This window comes from Callorhinchus milii, unplaced genomic scaffold, assembly GCF_018977255.1.
Source record: "Callorhinchus milii isolate IMCB2004 unplaced genomic scaffold, IMCB_Cmil_1.0 Scaffold13, whole genome shotgun sequence".
Lineage (NCBI taxonomy): Eukaryota > Metazoa > Chordata > Chondrichthyes > Chimaeriformes > Callorhinchidae > Callorhinchus > Callorhinchus milii.
The window spans coordinates 7,386,227-7,405,624 of NW_024704754.1; the positions used below are offsets into that span (position 1 = coordinate 7,386,227).

Consider the following 19,398-nt stretch of genomic DNA (forward strand, 5'->3'; position numbering starts at 1 on the left):
TTCTCTGAACATGAAGACTAGTTCATGTTGTTATTGCAGCGACGTGATCACTCCTATATATGGTATATAACACACAAGCAGGTAGTGTAATTTATACTTTGTGCATTGGTACAGGGTGAATAAGGAGATATGCCTTTCTTTACTACCCGGCCTGCTGGTGATAGAAGGATTCACTCTACGTTGCTGCAAAGCATCGTTGAGACATGTAGGCATGAAAGGGAGAGAGACTGCTGGTAAGATCTGTGTCCAATACACAATTCTCAAGGTCAAGGTACCTGTGTAACATGAAATCAATTAATGTGTCTATGAATAACTGTAAAAGGTTATTACCTGAACCGAGTAATAAAACACAGAGTCTTGGCAATTGACGCCCAATTCTAAAGTAACTATCCCATCATCAAAATTAAAAAAGCACTTTTTATTATATAAGCAAGTCTTGCACTGGAGTGCATTCACCTTGGTGAATGTTGAACATAAGATCTGTTGAAGAGTGACAAGCACTCGGTTTGACAAGTCAAACTCAATCATGTTAAGCTGAATAGGCAGAGGTCCCACCTGCCTGTTCAGGTGGATGTTAAAGATCCCATGGAGTTATTCAAGAAGAGAAAGTAGTTTCTCTCTCCCAGTGTCCCGGTTATTCTAATCCCCCAAATAAAACTGGTCACTCACTCCATAGCTGTCCTTGGGAATTTGCTGTGAGCAAACTGGCTGCATGATTCGCCACTCAAAATACACTGTCAAACAAACCCCTTTAAAGTATATCTTGCGAAGCGCTTCAAGACATGGGGGTGATAGGGTCGTGGAGCTTGGTTTGGAAGAGTTCACGGGCTGCAGAGTTCTGAATGATCTACAGCCTGTTGAGGGGGGAATTGGTGAGGCCGACAAGCAAGGAGTTTGCATAGTGTAGCCTGGATGTGATGAACATGAAGGTCCTCACCTTCAAAGTCCTCCATGGTCTTGCTACCCCCTACCTCACCAACTTCCTAACCCCCTACCATCCTGTTCGCTCGCTCCGCTCAGTGGGCTCTGGCCTGCTTAACGTCCCCTGCCTTGCTTGCCCCACTATCGGCGGGTGGGCCTTCCGCCACTCTGCACCCACCCTCTGGAACTCCATCCCGCAATCCCTCCATCTCGCCCCCTCCCTTGCCACCTTCATGCCCCACCTCAAGGCCCTCCTCTTCAATCGTGTTTTTTTATCTCCTTGCTTCTCCCCCGCCCTCACCCCTCCACCCACCCCGACCCTCAGCTCGAGTCCGAAACGCTGTCTGTCCAGCGCCTTGGGACATCCTCCCAATATGAAAGGCACTATATAAGTGTAATTTTGTTGTTATTGTTGTCTTGGCAGCCCGCGGTGAGAGACAGTGGCCGAGCAGGGCAAATTAGAGGAGTATTATTATTATTATGTAGCTGATTTATAATAATAATCCTATGGGAGAGGAGGATTAGCAGGGTTGGTGGGGGCTTGTGTGGAGTATAAACACCAGCACGAACTTGTTGGGTTGAGTGGCCTGTTTCCGTGCTGCAACTTTCTATGTAATTCTAGGTAAAATTGAACAGGAAACAAATGATTGCAGAAGTACTGCAGTTTGTGAAACTGAAAACCAGAACTGAGAATGTCTAATCTCCTCTCACCTCTCAGTCACACCTACAGCACCTTTCATTGAACTTAAAACCAGGGGAATGACATCTATGCCATTGACATATTTTATGCATTGTATATTTTCTGCTATAAAAGTAATGACATTACAACATGCCACAATAGTCGGGAATATAAAAATCTAGTTAATCAATTATTTGGGTGGGGTTGCGGGGTGTGTATATATAACCACCAGGTTTGGTCAGACTTTACCTGTCGACTTTCCTGTAACCAAACCCATTTGGTTCCTGATCCACGATGGCTTTCAACGGCAAGTACGAAGTCGAGAGTCAGGAAAACTACGAGGAATTCATGAAGGTTTTGAGTAAGTTTCTCTCTCAAACGGCAGCGCTAGTCTCTGTATACCCTTCTACCCCTACCCTCCCTGCCCACCCCAACCCCCTGCTCAGGTCCAAATCCCTGACTATCCAGCCCTTGGGACGTTCTCCCGACATGAAAGGCGCAATACAAATGTAATTTGTTGTGGTTGTTGCCTTTATCAATCTTTCGGGCAGTGCATTGCAGACGGCAACAGCTCCAGTGGAAGGCTTTCTCCGCATCTCCCCTCTGGTTCTTTTGCCAATTATCTTAAATCTGCGTCCTCTGGTAGCCACATGACTTTTGTCATCTGTGTCCTCTGGTCTCCAGTTGTGCACAGCAGTGTCTGACAAACAGTCATGGATTGAGTGACCAATTTTATTTCTGGGATTGTTGGCCAGGACACCAGGAGAGAGAAACTCGCTTCGCTTTTTGAATAGTGCCACAAGATCTTTAACATCCACCTGGGCAGTAAGGAGTTAACTGCCAGCTGCCAATGATCTGCTGGAGGCTTAGTGATTGCGTTCGCGCTCTCCCCTGCATTACAAACTCACTATTGCATTAATGCTTCATTCTCATTTTGCATTGAATCAGGAAAGTGATTCACTTGGAATAGAAGCAGTAACAATGTAGTATGACATTGTAATGCGTGGTTTGCATTCTTCAATGCGTAATTTGCACAGCCTTGCTCCTTCCTACCTCTGTGACCTGCTAACCCCTTATCAAACTCCTCCTGACGTGAAAGGTGCTATACAAAGGTAATTTGTTTTTGTTGTGTAAAGACATATTTGCTTTCTGTATGTAACGGTTAAGGTGCAGAAATGCTTGACCCAATTTGCCATGTGGTTTGTGTGGTAAGTCGAACGAGAGTAATGACATGACCAGAAGCAAAGTGAGGCATGTGATGTGATAATTATCACAGCCCAGATTGTGTTCGCCAGCAATGATCTGTCTAAAACTACAAGTGCAATCATTCTTATCTCAATTATTTTAACTCACCACTCTTGGTGGGACACTGCTGTGTGTTATTGGCTGCCTCCTTTCACCCACAAAAATATACAGTCAATTCACTTTACAGTATAATCTATGAAGCTCTTTGAGAGGTCTTGACAATTTGATAAGACTCTCTCGCTATATATATACATATACCAAATCCTTGCATTTAATATAGGGCCTTATCACATCATTGCGATGTCTCAAAGCGCTTCACAGAATATATTGTAAAGTGGGTTGGCTGTATACCTTGTGGGCGAATCACAAATTAACTGAAGGAGTCTGATGCAAACCTTTTTGTGATAGTGTTATTTTCCTCCTAGAGTATCCCAGTGACATGATTGAGAAAGGAAGGAACGCCAAGGTCATCACAGAGGTCGTTCAGAATGGCAGTGAGTTCACCTGGTCACAGATCTACCCAGGGGGAAAAACCATGAGAAACAAGTTTGTCATTGGGCAAGAGTCAGATATGGAAACCATGGATGGCAAGAAGTTCAAGGTACAGTTGCAATGGTTAATAACTAACACTTTGCTCTATTCAGTGTTTCGCTGGTCTTGAACATTCACATCTAAAGGGATTAATAATAATCCTTGCATTTGATGTAATGCCTTATTGTTGCCTTACCACGGTGTTGAGATGTCTCAAAGTATTTCACAGAATCTACTGTATATTTTGTCAGCGAAACGCGGCAGCTGATCACACACAGCAGTGTCCCACATTTAACATTCACATTTAATGCTCACTATTTTCTGTTGCCATTTTGAGTTGCACATGTGAATGATGTAGGTACTGTATAAATCCCTGACTCAGTACAGCTTTGTTGCTTTATTTTGCTCAGGCAACAGTCAAGATGGACGGGAGTAAACTCGTTTGCGACTTTCCAAACTATCACCACACTTCTGAGATCGTAGGGGGCAAACTGGTCGAGGTGGGTTCACTTCTAAAGCTGCCTTGGAATACAGGGTGTGTGTGTTTGTGTGTGGGTGGGGGGGAGGTGGGGTGTTGTCAGTGTCACGGTGTCACAGTGAAGTGGGGGTGTCACTGTCACAGCTAATATTTTGTTTTCTCTCTGTCAGATCTCTGTTTGTGGTGGTGTGACTTACCAGAGAATGAGCAAGAAATTGGCATAAGACAAGCACACAGCATCGCTTTAACTCTTGGGAAGTGAGAAATTATTCTTATTATACACCTTATTGCTAATAAAGACCTGTGACCGCAAGTGTGTGTCAGAGATTGCTTTCTTTCCTCACTGCAGTCCAGTTCACTGGCATACAATCACATCACTTTTATGCACAATATACAAGACTTTATACTTTCTTTCTAGTACAGTTAGAGAACAATCTGCTGACTTTTTTTTTAACATGTCTAACAGAAGATCAACCCCTTTAGGAGACATTAATCTCATGCAGCATTTGAGTTTCTTCTTGTGTCCCAGTTCAACTAGGTCTCCACGTGCATCAGACACCCGGCTGACCAAGAAATAAGTGAATGACCAATTTTATCTGCATACCTCCTCCTCCTGCCCCTGAACTCACCCCCATCCCCTCGCACCAACTCCCCACATCCCTTCCCACCCTCTCCCAACCTCCACCATCTCCCCCCCAGCCCGGACATTGGATGAGCACAGGATCAGAGTTAATAATAATAATCTTTGCATTTGATATAGCGCCTTATTACGTCTTCGAGACATCTCAAAGCGTTTCACAGAATAGACTGTAAAGTAAACTGACGGCGGGTCAGGGCAAAACCTTAGGCAAGTTTCCTTACTCCACTCACACTCACCCCACACACACGCCTCTGTTTACCTAGAAGTAAGTAGGAACCCACTTGTAAATCAATTAGCGGATCCCTTTCCGGCGGTAATAATCCCTCAAAAATAATGATATAAATAATGTGGTCACTCAATCTATGACTGTTTGTGGGACACCACTGTGCGCAATTGGCTGCCGCGTTTTGCCCACAAGATACACAGTCACAACAAGTTACAGGGTATCCTGTGAAGCACTTTGAGACGTATCGAAGACGTGATAAGTGTGTCAGAGTCACACTGAGGGGTGCAGGAGGTATCAGAGTCATGGTGAGGGGTGAGGGAGGGTGGGCATCAGTGTCACAGTGAAGGGGGGGAGGGTCAGTGTCACAGTGAGGAGGGGGTCAGTGTCACAGTGAGGGGAGGGTCAGTGTCACAGTGAGGCGGGGGGGGGGCAGTGTCACAGTGAGGGGGGGGCAGTGTCACAGTGAGGGGGGGGCAGTGTCACAGTGGGGGGAGGGTCAGTGTCACAGTGGGGGGAGGGTCAGTGTCACAGTGAGGGGGGGGCAGTGTCACAGTGGGGGGAGGGTCAGTGTCACAGTGGGGGGAGGGTCAGTGTCACAGTGGGGGGAGGGTCAGTGTCACAGTGAGGAGGGGGGCAGTGTCACAGTGGGGGGAGGGTCAGTGTCAAGGTGGGGGAGGGTCAGTGTCACAGTGAGGGGGAGGGTCAGTGTCACAGTGAGGGGGAGGGTCAGTGTCACAGTGAGGCGGGGGGGGGGGCAGTGTCACAGTGAGGCGGGGGGGGGCAGTGTCACAGTGAGGGGGGGTCAGTGTCACAGTGGGGGGAGGGTCAGTGTCACAGTGGAGGGGGGGTCAGTGTCACAGTGAGGGGGGGTCAGTGTCACAGTGGGGGGAGGGTCAGTGTCACAGTGAGGCGGGGGGGGCAGTGTCACAGTGGGGGGGGCAGTGTCACAGTGAGGGGAGGGGTCAGTGTCACAGTGAGGGGGGGGTCAGTGTCACAGTGAGGGGAGGGGTCAGTGTCATAGTGGGGGGAGGGGTCAGTGTCACAGTGGGGGGAGGGTCAGTGTCACAGTGAGGGGGTTGGAGAGGGGGGTCAGTGTCACAGTGAGGGGGGGGTCAGTGTCACAGTGAGGGGAGGGGTCAGTGTCACAGTGAAGGGGGGGGTCAGTGTCACAGTGGGGGGAGGGTCAGTGTCACAGTGAGGGGAGGGGTCAGTGTCACAGTGAGGGGGGGGGCAGTGTCACAGTGAGGGGAGGGGGGCAGTGTCACAGTGAGGGGGGTGGGGGTTGGGGTGGGGGGGTCAGTGTCACAATTGTGCCAAGCAGTGTCCCACAAACAATCATGGATTGAAGTGAACATTTTTTTTTGGAAGGAATTATTACCCCCAGAAACGCGATCCACCAATCAACTAACAACCGGGTTCCTGTTTACTGTGGGTGAACAGAGGTGTGAGGACTAAGGAAACTTGCCCAAAGTTTCACATCAAACTCAGGTCCTCTCACTTGCGATATGAGTGCTCTAACCACTGATCTACAGGACTCCAACATATAAATTATAATTATATTATAATGTTATTTATAATATTACATAAATAATATGGTCACTGAGTCCACGACTGTTTGTGGGACACTGCTGAGCGAAATTGGCTGTCGCGTTTCGCCCACAAAATACACAGTCACGACACATTACAGTGTATCCTGTGAAGCGCTTTGAGACATCTTGAAGGCATGATAGGCTATATCAAATACAAGGATTATTATTATTATTATTATATATTTTTGGGCGAAATGCGTCAGCCAATCGTGCACAGCAGTGTCCCACAAACAGTCATGGATTGAGTGAGCAAATTATTATTATTTTGAAGGGATTAGTACCACTGAACGCTAACTGACTAACAACTGGTATCCTACTTTCTGCTCGGCAAACAGAGGTGTGTGCAGTAAGGAAGCTTGCCTAAGGTTTCGCCCTGACCGGGAATCGAACCTGGGTCCTCTCGCCTGTGAGGCAAGTGCTCTACACAAAATGTTGAACCATTCCCCAGAGAGATGTTGGACTATGTTCTGCGAAAAGGATATCTACATTTTACTGATTCACTCTACGTTACTGCAAAGCGTCGCTGAGACATTTAGGCATGAAAGGGGAGGGAGACTGCTGGTAAGATCTGTGTCCAATACACAATTCTCAAGGTCAAGGTACCTGTGTAACATAAAATCAGTTAATGTGTCTATGAATAACTGTAAAAGGTTATTACCTGAACCAAGTAATAAAACACAGAGTCTTGGCAATTGACGCCCAATTCTAAAGTAACTATCTCATCATCAAAAATAAAAAAGCATTTTTTATTATATAAGCAAGTCTTGCACTGGAGTGCATTCACCTTGGTGAATGTTGAACGTGAGATCTGTTGAAGAGTGACAAGCACTCGGTTTGACAAGTTAAATTCAATCATGTTAAACGGAGCAGGCAGAGGTCCCACCTGCCTGTTCAGATGGATGTTAAAGAGTGTGTCTTGTGAAACGCTTTGAGATATCTCGAAGACATGATAAGACCCTATATCGAATTCAAGAATTATTGTTATTATTATATATTTTTGGGTGAAATGCAGCAGCCAATTGTGCACAGCAGTGTCCCACAAACAGTTGGGAAGACTATTCAAAAAGAGAAGGAAGATTCTCTCTCTCAGTGTCCAAGCCAAGAATCCCCCCCAAAAAAATTGTTCACTCGCTCCATGGCTGTTCATGGGACTTTGCTGTGTGCAAACTGGCTGCGGTGTTACACTGCTCAAAATATACTGTCAAACCACTTTACAGTATACCCTGCAAAGCGCTTTGAGATGTCTCAATGATGTGGTAAGGCACTATACCAAATGCAAGGAATATTATGATTATTATGTAGCTGATTTATAATAATACAATACAAAATTACATTTGTTTAGCGACTTTCACTTCGGGAGGATGTCCCAAGGCACTGGACAATAAGGGATTTGGACCCGAGCAGGGGGAGCGTGGTTGGGATCAGGGAGGGCAGGAGGGTTGGGGTAGACGGATGGTTTAAGGCACAATCGAAGAAGAGGATCTTGAGATGTTCCTTGAAGGAGGCAAGGGACGGAGCAAGGCAAAGAGAATGAGGGAGGGAGTTTCAAAGGATGGGGTCAGAGAGGCTGAAGGCCCGACTGCCGATGGTGGGGTAGGCCGGGCAGGGGACGTAGAGCAGGTCGGAGCCTGCTGAGCAGAGGGAGCGGACAGTTTGATAAGCGGTTATCAGGTCACAGAGGTAGGAAGGTGCAAGGCCATGGAAAGCCTTGAAGGTGAGGACGAGGATTTTGAACTCTTTCCTCTGGGGGATGGGGAGCCAGTGGAGCAGGGAGAGGGTAGAGGTGATGGGGTCACGGAGCTTGGTGCAGGAGAGGACATGAGCTGCAGAGTTCTGGATAATCTGCAGCTTGTGGAGAGAAGAGTTGGGGCGGCCGACAAGCAGGGAATTGACAAGACTAGATGTGATGAGCGCATGTTCATCAGGGGAGAGCTAATCCTATGGGAGAGGAGGATTAGCAGGGTTGGTGGGGGGTTGTATGGAGTATAAACACCAGCATGGACTTGTTGGGTTGAGTGGCCTGTTTCCGTGCTGCAACTTTCTATGTAATTCTAGGTAAAATTGAACAGGAAACAAATGATTGCAGAAGTACTGCAGTTTGTGAAACTGAAAACCAGAACTGAGAATGTCTAATCTCCTCTCACCTCTCAGTCACACCTACAGCACCTTTCATTGAACTTAAAACCAGGGGAATGACATCTATGCCATTGACATATTTTATGCATTGTATATTTTCTGCTATAAAAGTAATGACATTACAACATGCCACAATAGTCGGGAATATAAAAATCTAGTTAATCAATTATTTGGCTGGGATTGCGGGGTGTGTATATATAACCACCAGGTTTGGTCAGACTTTACCTGTCGACTTTCCTGGAACCAAACCCATTTGGTTCCTGATCCACGATGGCTTTCAACGGCAAGTACGAAGTCGAGAGTCAGGAAAACTACGAGGAATTCATGAAGGCTTTGAGTAAGTTCCTCTTTCGAACGGCAGCGCTAGTCTCTGTATACCCTTCTACCCTTACCCTCCCTGCCACAGAGAGGAGGGAGGAAAGGGAAGAGACACTGTAAGCATAAGTGGTAGAGCAAACAATGAGCAGGCGGTGATGAGCAGTGGTTAAACATACTTACCTGGCAGGGGAAACACTGTGCTCCATTTCCCAGGATGAGGCTAACCCATTGCACTGTGGGTTGTGCTGATGTACAATGTCCCTAAATGTGAGATACTTGACTGCAAAATTTGTGGCAGTGGGGACTGCCGTTTGCGCTCTCCCCTGGGTTACAAACTAATAGCAGAGACTTTCTGTTCCATTAATGGTTTATTCCCATTCTGCGTTGAATCAGGAATGTGGCATGTTCCATCCATTTGGAATACAATTAAATTGCAGGGTGACGTTGCAAGGTCCATATGCTTTGCATTCTTCCATGCCTAATATGCAAGGCCTTGCTTCTTCCTACCTCTGTGATCTACTAACCCCTTACCAAACTGTCCTCCTGATGTAAGAGATGCTACACAAAAGTAATTTACTTTTGCTGTTGTATAAATAAGTATTTGCATTCAGTCTGTAACCATTAAAGTGCTTGACTCAATTTGCGTGTAGTTTGAGTGGTGAGTAAATCGAATGGGAGCAATGACTTGACCAGAAGTAAAATGAGGTATGTGATGTGATAATTATCACAGCCCAGATTGTGTTCCCCTGCAATAATCTGTCTAAAACTACAAATGCAATCATTCTTATCTCAATTATCTCAACCTACCATTGTTTGTAGGACACTGTTGTGCCTAATTGGCTGCTGCCTTTCACCCACAAAAATAAACAGTCAATTCACTTTACAGTATAATCTATGAAGCGCTTTGAGAGGTCTTGACAATTTGATAAGACTCTCTCTCTCTATATATACATATATCAAATCCTTGCATTTGATATAGGGCCTTATCACATCATTGCGATGTCTCAAAGCGCTTCACAGAATATATTGTAAAGTGGGTTGGCTGTATACCTTGTGGGCGAATCACAAATTAACTGAAGGAGTCTGATGCAAACCTTTTTGTGATAGTGTTATTTTCCTCCTAGAGTATCCCAATGACATGATTGAGAAAGGAAGGAACGCCAAGGTCATCACAGAGGTCGTTCAGAATGGCAGTGAGTTCACCTGGTCACAGATCTACCCAGGGGGAAAAACCATGAGAAACAAGTTTGTCATTGGGCAAGAGTCAGATATGGAAACCATGGATGGCAAGAAGTTCAAGGTACAGTTGCAATGGTTAATGACTAACACTTTGCTCTGTTCAGTGTTTCGCTGGTCTTGAACATTCACATTTAAAGGGATTAATAATAATAATAATACTTGCATTTGACATGGTACCTGGAAAAAAAATCTCCCCTGCCCCCTCCCTCTCAGCTCCTTTGGAGTCATCTGAACTCCTTCTCCTCTGGGCGTCGTCTTGCAATGACCTATCCTCCTCGGTCACTCTTCTCCACAGCTCCCTCTCTTCCACTTGCAATTCCCTTGCTCCCCTCTCCTCCCGAACTGTTTCCTATTCACCATGGTACACCAGCCACCTCCGCGCCCTTAAAGCACAGGTGCCTGCCGCTGAGCACACCTGGCTTAAATTAAACTTAACGGTCCATCAGCAAATCTGGCTGGACCATATTAAATCCTACCGCTCTGCCCATGCCTCCACTAAATCGTTGTTTTACTGCAAGACAATCATGGAGGCTAAGGACAACCCCAGGCTCCTCTTCTCGATTACGAACTGGCTTCTCCACCCACTCTCTCACACCTTGCCCATCCTCACCTCAAATGCCAACTACAAGGCGATGCTGAATGTCCTCAAATCCAAAATCAAGGGAATCTGCTCAGCTGCCTCTGCCACAGCATCTGCTACCCCTTCCCCATCTCCTCCTCCCACCCCGGCCCCTACCCATCCCTCCCTCCACACCTTTGAACCTGCTCCCCCTCCTCTCTCATCACCATCATAACCCGCATGAAACGGACCACCTGCTCTCTCGACCCCATCCCTACCCCTTTCCTTACCTCCCAGGTCCACCTCCTTGCACCTCTACTCACTGATATCATAAACCTCTCCCTGTCCTCTGGTACTGTTCCCGCCCCATTAAAAATCACTGTCATCACTCCAATCTTTAAAAACCCTCCCTGGACCCTTCTCTACTTCCAAACTACCATCTCCAACTTCCCTTTCCTCTCCAAAGTCCTGGAACAAGTTATTGCTTCTCAGCTTCAATTCTTCCTCTTCTGCCACTCCCTTCTCGAACTCCTTCAATCGGGTTTCCGTGTCGCCCACAGTGCAGATACAGCCCTCGTCAAAGTGACAAATGACATTCTGTCCATCTGAGACCAGGACTCCCTCTGCCTCCTCGTCCTCCTTGACCTCTCTGCTGCTTCAACACCGTCGACCACTCTATTCTCATCCACCGCCTCTCCTCTTACCTCAACCTTCACGGCTCTGTCTTTGACTGGTTCAGATCGTACCTCTCACACTGCCTGCACTTCATCTCCACAAATGGCTTCTCCTCGTACGGTGTTCCTCAGGGCTCTGTCCTTGGTCCCCTCCTCTTCAATATCTATATGCTCCCTCTTGGTGACATCATCGCAGACATGGGGTCCACTTCCACATGTATGCGGGTAACACCCAACTCTACCTCTCTGCCTCCACCCTCGACTCCAGGACCACTGCTGTGCTAACAGAATGTCTGTCAGACATCAAGTCCTGACCTTTCTTCAGTTGAAACTCAACAAGACTGAGGCTTTCCTGATTGGCTCCTGTCAGTGCCTCCTCTCCTCAGGTGCTGACAGCATCACCATCCATGGTTACACACTCCACCTTGCTAAGCCAGTCTGGAACGTCGGGGTCTTGTTTGACCCTGAACTATTCTTTCTACCCCACATCTACTACATGACCCGTTCGGCCTTCACCCACCTCCGCAACATCACCCGGCTCCACTATTGTCTCACACCGCAGGCCACCAAAACCCTCCCTGGACCCTTCTCAACATCGAGGCTCGACTATACAAACTCATTGCTTGTCGGCCTCTCCAATTCCTCCCTCCACAGACTGCAAGCCCGTCCTCTCCCGCACTAGGCTCTGCTCCCCCATGCTCACCCAACTCCACTGACTTCCCATTACACAGAGGATACAGTTCAAGATCCTGGTCCTCTCCTTCAAAGCCCTCTGAGGTCTTACTCCCCCCTACTTCTGCGACCTCCTCACCCCCTAACATCCTGCTCACTCCCTCCACTCAGCAGGCTCCGGTCTGCTTCACGTCCCCCACCTCGCTAGCCCCACTAATGGTGGGCAGGCCTTCTGCCACCCGCCCTACCCTCTGGTACTCAACCCCACAGTCCCTCCACCTTATATCCTCCCTTGCTACCTTCAAGACCCATCTCAAGACCCTACTCTTCGACCGTGCTTTCGATTTCCCTGCTTCGCCCCCTGACCTCCACGACCCCAACCCCCAGCTCAGGTCCGTAACTCTGTTTGTCCAGCGCCTTGGGACATCCTCCCAACATGAAAGGCGCTTTACAAGTGTAATTTTGGTGTTGCCTTATCATGTCGTTGAGACATCTCAAAGCTTTTCACAGAATATACTGTATATTTTGTCAGTGAAACGCGGCAGCCGATTACACACAGTAGTGTCCCACATTTAACATTCACATTTAATGCTCACTATTTTCTGTTGCCATTCTGAGTTGCACATGTGAATGATGTAGGTACTGTATAAATCCGTGACTCAGTACAGCTTTGTTGCTTTATTTTGCTCAGGCAACAGTCAAGATGGACGGGAGTAAACTCGTTTGCGACTTTCCAAACTATCACCACACTTCTGAGATCGTAGGGGGCAAACTGGTCGAGGTGGGTTCACTTCTAAAGCTGCCTTGGAATACAGGGTGTGTGAGTGTGGGGAGGGCTGTGTCAGTGTCACAGTGAGTGGGGTGTGTGAGTGTGGGGAGGGCTGTGTCAGTGTCACAGTGAGTGGGGTGTGTGAGTGTGGGGAGGGGTGTGTCAGTGTCACAGTGAGTGGGGTGTGTCAGTGTCATAGTGAGGGTGTGTGTCAGTGTCACGGTGTCACAGTGAAGTGGGGGTGTCACTGTCACAGCTAATATTTTGTTTTCTCTCTGTCAGATCTCTGTTTGTGGTGGTGTGACTTACCAGAGAATGAGCAAGAAATTGGCATAAGACAAGCACACAGCATCGCTTTAACTCTTGGGAAGTGAGAAATTATTCTTATTATACACCTTATTGCTAATAAAGGCCTGTGACCGCACGTGTGTGTCAGAGATTGCTTTCTTTCTTCGCTGCAGTCCGGTTCAATGACATACAATAATTCCTGGGGTAATAATTCCTTCAAAAAAATGTAGTTACTTCAATCCACAACTGTTTGTGGGACACTGCTGTGCCCAATTGGCTGTCGTGTTTCGTCCACAAAATATACAGTCAATTCAATTGACAGTATATTCTGTGAAGTTCTTTGAGACGTCTCAAAGACGTGATGAGGTCCAATATCAAATGCAAGGATTATATTTTTACCTTATACAGTCACGTCATTTTTATGTACAATAAACAAGACTCTGTTTTCTTTCTAGTACAGTTAGTGAACTATCTGCTGACTATTTTTTTACAAGAGTCTCACAAGATCAACCCCTTCAGGAGACATCTGTACACATTAATCTCACACAGCATTTGAGTTTCTCCTTGTGTCCTGGCCAACAATCCCCCAGTTCAAATAGGTCCCCACATGCATCAGACACCCGACTAACCAAGAAAAAAACGAATGACCAATTTTATCTGCGTACCTCCTCCTGCCCCTGAACTCGCCCCCACACCCACCACAAAACTCCACAGTCACTACACTTTACAGTGTATGCTCTGGAGCGCTTTGAGTCGTCTCGACAACTTGATAAGGCATTATGTCAAATGTAAGCATTATTATTATCATTAAAAGGTCTAAACATGAATCACAACCTCTATGTTGAATCAGGTATGTCACAGTTCCACCCATTTTTCCAGTGATGTTCTGTTTGGGCTCCATTAGTTTAAAGCTAATAGAATGCTTCCCTCCCTTCTGAAGTGGCAGATAATGGCCCTTTATCTGTCCCATATCCCTTATCTGTCTAATTGGTGATTCTCAACTCCAATGCACAACCCAGGAAATAAGCAGATGTGTCCCCTGCAAAGCTAAACCCCTAATGCAATGCTGTAAAGTGTTTCTCTTTAAACCCTTTTCCTCTCATAGCTCTTAGCTTTAGGATGTGCAAGGGCCCCACAAACAATTTAAATTCTGAACAATTTTCTATTGAATCCTGACTTGCATTTCCTGCTCAATCGTATTGCTTACCACACTGCCGTTACCCTGTGTTGCTTCAGTTGTGCACACAATGGGTGAAACTTACTGAATTGCACAGCAGAGGACCATTACAGGAAGTCACTCTTTCATGTATGTTCAGTGATTTGAAAAGAAACCCAGTGACAAATGAGCTAGAGACTAATTGAGTCACATTCCAGATATACAGTAAGCCGAACCCAAGGATATACATTTGTTGCCATCTGCTGCGGTTTGCATTGTTTCCAATAAAAATAAAGGCCATTTAGGAAGGAAGCGTGGTTGTAGATTTCAAACACCTTCCACCGCAGACGAAACGCAGACTAGTCACTTTGGTGTGCATGGAAGTGAGCGGGGCCACTTGTGACCACATAATAGTTTGCTGGGCTGTGAAGATCATAATAATAATTAAAAGAATTCACCCACAAAATAGTCAACTGACTTTACAGTATATTCTGTGAAGCGCTTTGGGATGTCTCAACAACATGAAAACGCACTACATCAAATGCAAGGATTATTATAATATGATTATAAGAGCAAATGTTGCAGGTTGTATTATTATTATCGCTATTATTATTATAATACGTGAAACATAACCTGATTGTTGAATCAGGAATGTCATATCGCTGGGAGTGAGCACAGATTTTTCTCCAGGGAGCTGTGAAGCAACCTAATATACTGAATTATGTTTTCAGGACAAAATCACTGCTAAATAATAATAATCCTTGCATTTGTGGGCAAACCACCGCAGCCGATTGCGCACAGCAGTGTCCCACAAACAATTGTGGATTGAGTGACCCCGTTTTTTTAAAAAAGGGATTTTTACTCCCAGAAAAGTGATCCACCATTCAACTTACTGCTAGTTAAACAGCAAAGTGTGGAGTAAGAAAACTTGCTGAACGTTTCACCTGGGAATCAAACCCAGATCCTCTCGCTTGCTCTAACCACTATGCTACAGGACTCCATGTCTATGCTAACCTCCTCAATATCTTTATGCACCCTCTTGGTGACGTCATCCAGACACGGGGTCAACTTCCACATGCATGCTGATGACACCCAACTCTAGCTCTCTGCCTCCACCCTTGACACGCTCACTGCTGTCCTGACATCAAGTCCTGGATAAGAACTAACTTTCTTAAGTTGAATGTCAACAAGACCGAGGCTCTCCTGATTGGCTCCCATCAGCGCCTCCTCACCACAGGTGCTGACAGCATCACCATCCATGGTTGCACACTCCATCTTACGAAGCCAGTCCAGAACCTTGGCGTCTTGTTTGACCTTCAACTATCCTTTCCAACCCATATCCATGCCATGCTGCATTTCCCCACCTCCGCAACATCGCCCGGCTCCGCCACTGCCTCACACCGCAGGCCGCCGAAACCCTCATACACGCTTTCATTACATTGAGGCTTGAGTATGCAAACTGCTTGCTTGTCGGCCTCCCCAACTCCTCCCTCCATAGGCTACAGATCATCGAGAATTCTGCAGCCCGTGTCCTCTCCCGCACCAGGCACTGTGACTCTATCATTCCCATCCTCAGCCGACTCCACTGGCTTCCCATTACTCAGAGGATACAGTTCAAGATCCTGGTCCTCATTCTTAAAATCCTCCACGGCCTCGCTCCCCCCTACCTCTGCGACCTCCTAACTTCCAACCATCCTGCCCACTCCCTACACTCAGTGGGATCCAGCCTGCTTCACATCCCCTGCCTCACCTGCCCCACCATTGGCAGGTGGGCCTTCTGCCACTCTGCCCCCACCCTCTGGAACTCCATCCCACAGTCCCTCTGCCTTGCCCCTTCCCTTGCTTTCTTCAAGACCCATCTCAAGACTCTTCTCTTCGACCGTGCTTTCGATCTCCCTGCTTCCCCCCCCCCCCCACCCTTCCAATCACAATCCCCAGCTCGGGTCTGAAACACTGACTATCCAGCTCCTTGGGACGTCCTCCCGACGTGAAAGGCGCTATGCAAATGTCATTTTGTTGTTTTTGACCACAGATTAAGTATTAAAAATAACATCCAAGCATGAAAACTGAAAAGGGCAACAATGTCCATTGGCACCCAGTGTGGTATAGAATGCCCCTAGACCACACTGACACAGATGGCAATTTGTTAAGGGTAAATAAAGCACTGATAAAACAGGAATTAATTGAACTGGCATTTATTTTTTGAAATAAAAACACAAGAATTTCACGTCAGTCGCACAAATTTCTTAAAACTTCAGTTAGCCTGTACTAACATTTATTTAAATAACATTACTAACAATTATTAGTGTGTTGTTCAGCAGGAATTTGACTCTTGCATTAAACCTTTTGAGATGCATATTCTGGCAACACTGTACATGTGATCAGCAGTGACTGAGTTAACCTTAACCTTGTTGAATGGACTGGAAATAGAGATTATAAAAAATGTATTCTTTCGATCGCTGGTTACCTCACTTGCTTTCCTGTGGGATTGATGGATTACAAGCAAGCTTTACAAAATTTTATCAGAACACATTTTGCACGATGCTGTCATCTCTAATAATACAATGTGTATTTACTCTACTTCTGTCTCACAATAAGCCACACACCAAGTTCTGGTTCAACTCAATTCCAATTAGAAAAGGAATTTAGGGCTTTAAAAGGGATCAAGCCCCACCACTGACGAAATTAAGCCGCAATTCACTCCCCACTCCGTATCCATTCAGTTATCGGGAATGACAGTGGGATTCAGATGGTGGGAAATATCATCACAAGGCTTAAATGTGGAAAGGAGCATTCAACATGCAGTACACCATGAGAGGACAGACTTTGCTCAGTGCACCAGAGTCGTGTTTACACACTCTGGTTAATACAGTCTGAAGCACTTGAGAAGCAAGTACCTTTATAAATAGCCTGGGGTCGGGGGGTGGGGAGGGAGAGAGTATCATCCTCAGAAACCAAGAGGTACAGATCTAGCGACTGCATGACTTATATATATAGGTTGTCTCCAGAACCCAACCTATCCCAGTAGATAAGGTGGGGTTAGTGCTGAGGATGGCCTTAACAAATATTTAAACTCTTTTTTTTTAAAAAAATTTAAAATTTTAAAACAAATAAATTAAGTTACTGAACCAGAATGTTTTGGGCAGGCGGGCGCTGTGTAATTTCCAGCCAACTCCTCTCAAAACAGAAACCTCCCCTCCCAAAAAATAAGGTTGTGGGGTTTGAGGGGAGAGAGGAGGGAATTCTGCCTTCCAGCTCCAGCGTGTGGCGTTGGAAACCAAACAACAAACCAATTTGGTTAATTCCCTGTTATGGTTGGCAACGTTTTGAAACCAATTTGGAACGTAACTCACAAACGGCAAACCATCAACATGAGGGACAATGCCAAGCAATATCAGCAGTAATGGCATCGATCTCACTCACAGATAACCTTCAAGCTGACCGTGGGGGTAGGGGTTTGAGCCAGTTTCCATCCGCCAATTACTTACTTACGGACCATTAAAATTGTTGTCATTTTAAACCAATCAATATATCTCCCCCCCCACCCACCCATCTGCTTAGTGTGAAAGTCAGTCGGGAGAAAAACAATTTTGATTCCGATTTAATTTTTAAAACCTGATTGATGATTTCAACCCCCACCACCCCACCGTTCTCTTTTTGATAAATTGCCCCCTTCCCTCCCTCGATTTTCTCCCTTTTTTGGATAGAAGTTTCTGTTTTATTAATCGACTCTGACTTTAACAGCTCTTGAACCTGCACAGTCCGAGCACACCCTCTGGGAGTTGTCGCTGGGAGCCTACAGTCAGTGAAACACTTCTCAACGTGGTCAGTGAACAGAAGGTTCATCTAGATGTCCAGGACCATCACGTGGCAAAACACCTTCTCCCACCAAGCCTCCAGCCCACAAATACCACAGTAAACCTTAAGCTATCAATTCATTTCCCTCAGTACTCCAGAGGCCCAGACCCTCTCTGAACTAAACCAGCAGAGGACAGGCAGTTAGATCGTGTACCTTTGCACACAAGTGGTTGAGGTTACCTTCACACTTACCCTGAGGTGTATAATTTCAAGCAGTGGACAAAGACTAAGGATGTATCTCTGGATAAACACTGTGCTCACCTCCCCCACCCCGCCTCCCAGGTAAAGTATGGTCAGTGCAAAGCATAGAGCGCTCACTGTTACCATGGCCAAGACCAGCATAATAACATCAAAACCTAGGCCTGAGATCACCCGGCCTTCCACAGGAGAAATATTTATCACAGGCCACACAGAGGCTTCAAAACCAGTGTCCTCAGTTGCCCACCTCAGGACGGGGGCGCACAATTGCCGAGATAGTTATATCCCCTTGTGTCAGCATTAAACAGGGAATGTACAGGCTTCTCTCGCCCACTATGGGCCTTTTCGTCCTGCATTTGAGATTGAAAGTCATCCTGAAAACTACCGTCTGGGGCATAAACCTCAGGGCCTAAGAGAAACCTTGGGGACAGAATAATAATTTGCTTCCTCTAGTTAGCGTTTTGATAAGGAACGTTTAGAAACACGCTGAGGGAAGCCAGCACAGCCCAGTCTTTCTCCCTCACCAGAATTCTCAAAATGTTCCAACAGTTAACTGAAATTAAATAAAATCTTAAAAAGTAACACACAATGACAGTGTATGTTAAAGACAGTGGACTTAAAAGCACATGCGCTCACACGCAGATATACACTTAAGGTTGTTTCAACAGTAGGTATTTGTCAGCAATTGACTCACAATTAAAACCTTGCTGATGTGGCCTGAGAGTTTGTAAGAAAATTGGCCGAGTGGATTTCATTTGTTTAGTTCTTAAATGCGGCCAACAAACAAACAAAAATCCCAAAAAAGTAGTTTTTCTCTTTTTTGAAAAAAAATGTAAAGCTCAACTCTTTGGATGCCTAATGACTTACAAATCCCCGCTCGAAATTCAAAGCGCGATGAACGCAGTGTTCTCATTTACCACGAGATACCTTCAATAATAGTCCTGCAATATTGAGCTTGTGTTCTTTTGACCAGTAGCAAGAGGTATTAAGTTGTTTCCCCTGAAATATCAGAGACATTAGGTCGGTTTTTAATAGCTTGAGTTTGCTTTGCAAGAGGTATTTATTACCCCCCCCATACCCACTCCCTCCCCCCAAAAATTGGGAGGGGTTAGGTGAATGTTCATTAGTTTTTTAGGTTGCCTTTTGTGCCTCTCTCCTGTCTCTCTAAGCGAGTAGATTGTGCCAACTCTTTGGTTGCACGATTGGACACCAAGCAGATTCC

The 19,398-nt window shown here is 46.1% G+C and overlaps 2 protein-coding genes and 1 pseudogene across 2 annotated transcripts; all 3 read left to right on the top strand.

The window, feature by feature from the left end:
- The first annotated feature begins 1,847 nt into the window (after positions 1-1,847).
- LOC103186487 (gastrotropin-like) lies at positions 1,848-4,165 on the top strand. Its single transcript, NM_001292308.1, has 4 exons — positions 1,848-1,961; positions 3,271-3,446; positions 3,787-3,876; positions 4,025-4,165. The coding sequence occupies exons 1-4, from the start codon at positions 1,895-1,897 to the stop codon at positions 4,076-4,078; spliced, it is 387 nt and encodes a 128-aa protein (NP_001279237.1). The 5' UTR covers positions 1,848-1,894; the 3' UTR covers positions 4,079-4,165.
- A 4,521-nt stretch (positions 4,166-8,686) lies between these two features.
- Positions 8,687-13,099, top strand: LOC103186488 (gastrotropin-like). The gene is given in 4 exon segments (NM_001292312.1): positions 8,687-8,782; positions 9,888-10,063; positions 12,599-12,688; positions 12,959-13,099. Coding segments are annotated over 4 exon segments (387 nt in total). The 5' UTR covers positions 8,687-8,715; the 3' UTR covers positions 13,013-13,099.
- LOC121850073 lies at positions 8,936-9,088 on the top strand (annotated as a pseudogene).
- Positions 13,100-19,398: the final 6,299 nt, after the last annotated feature.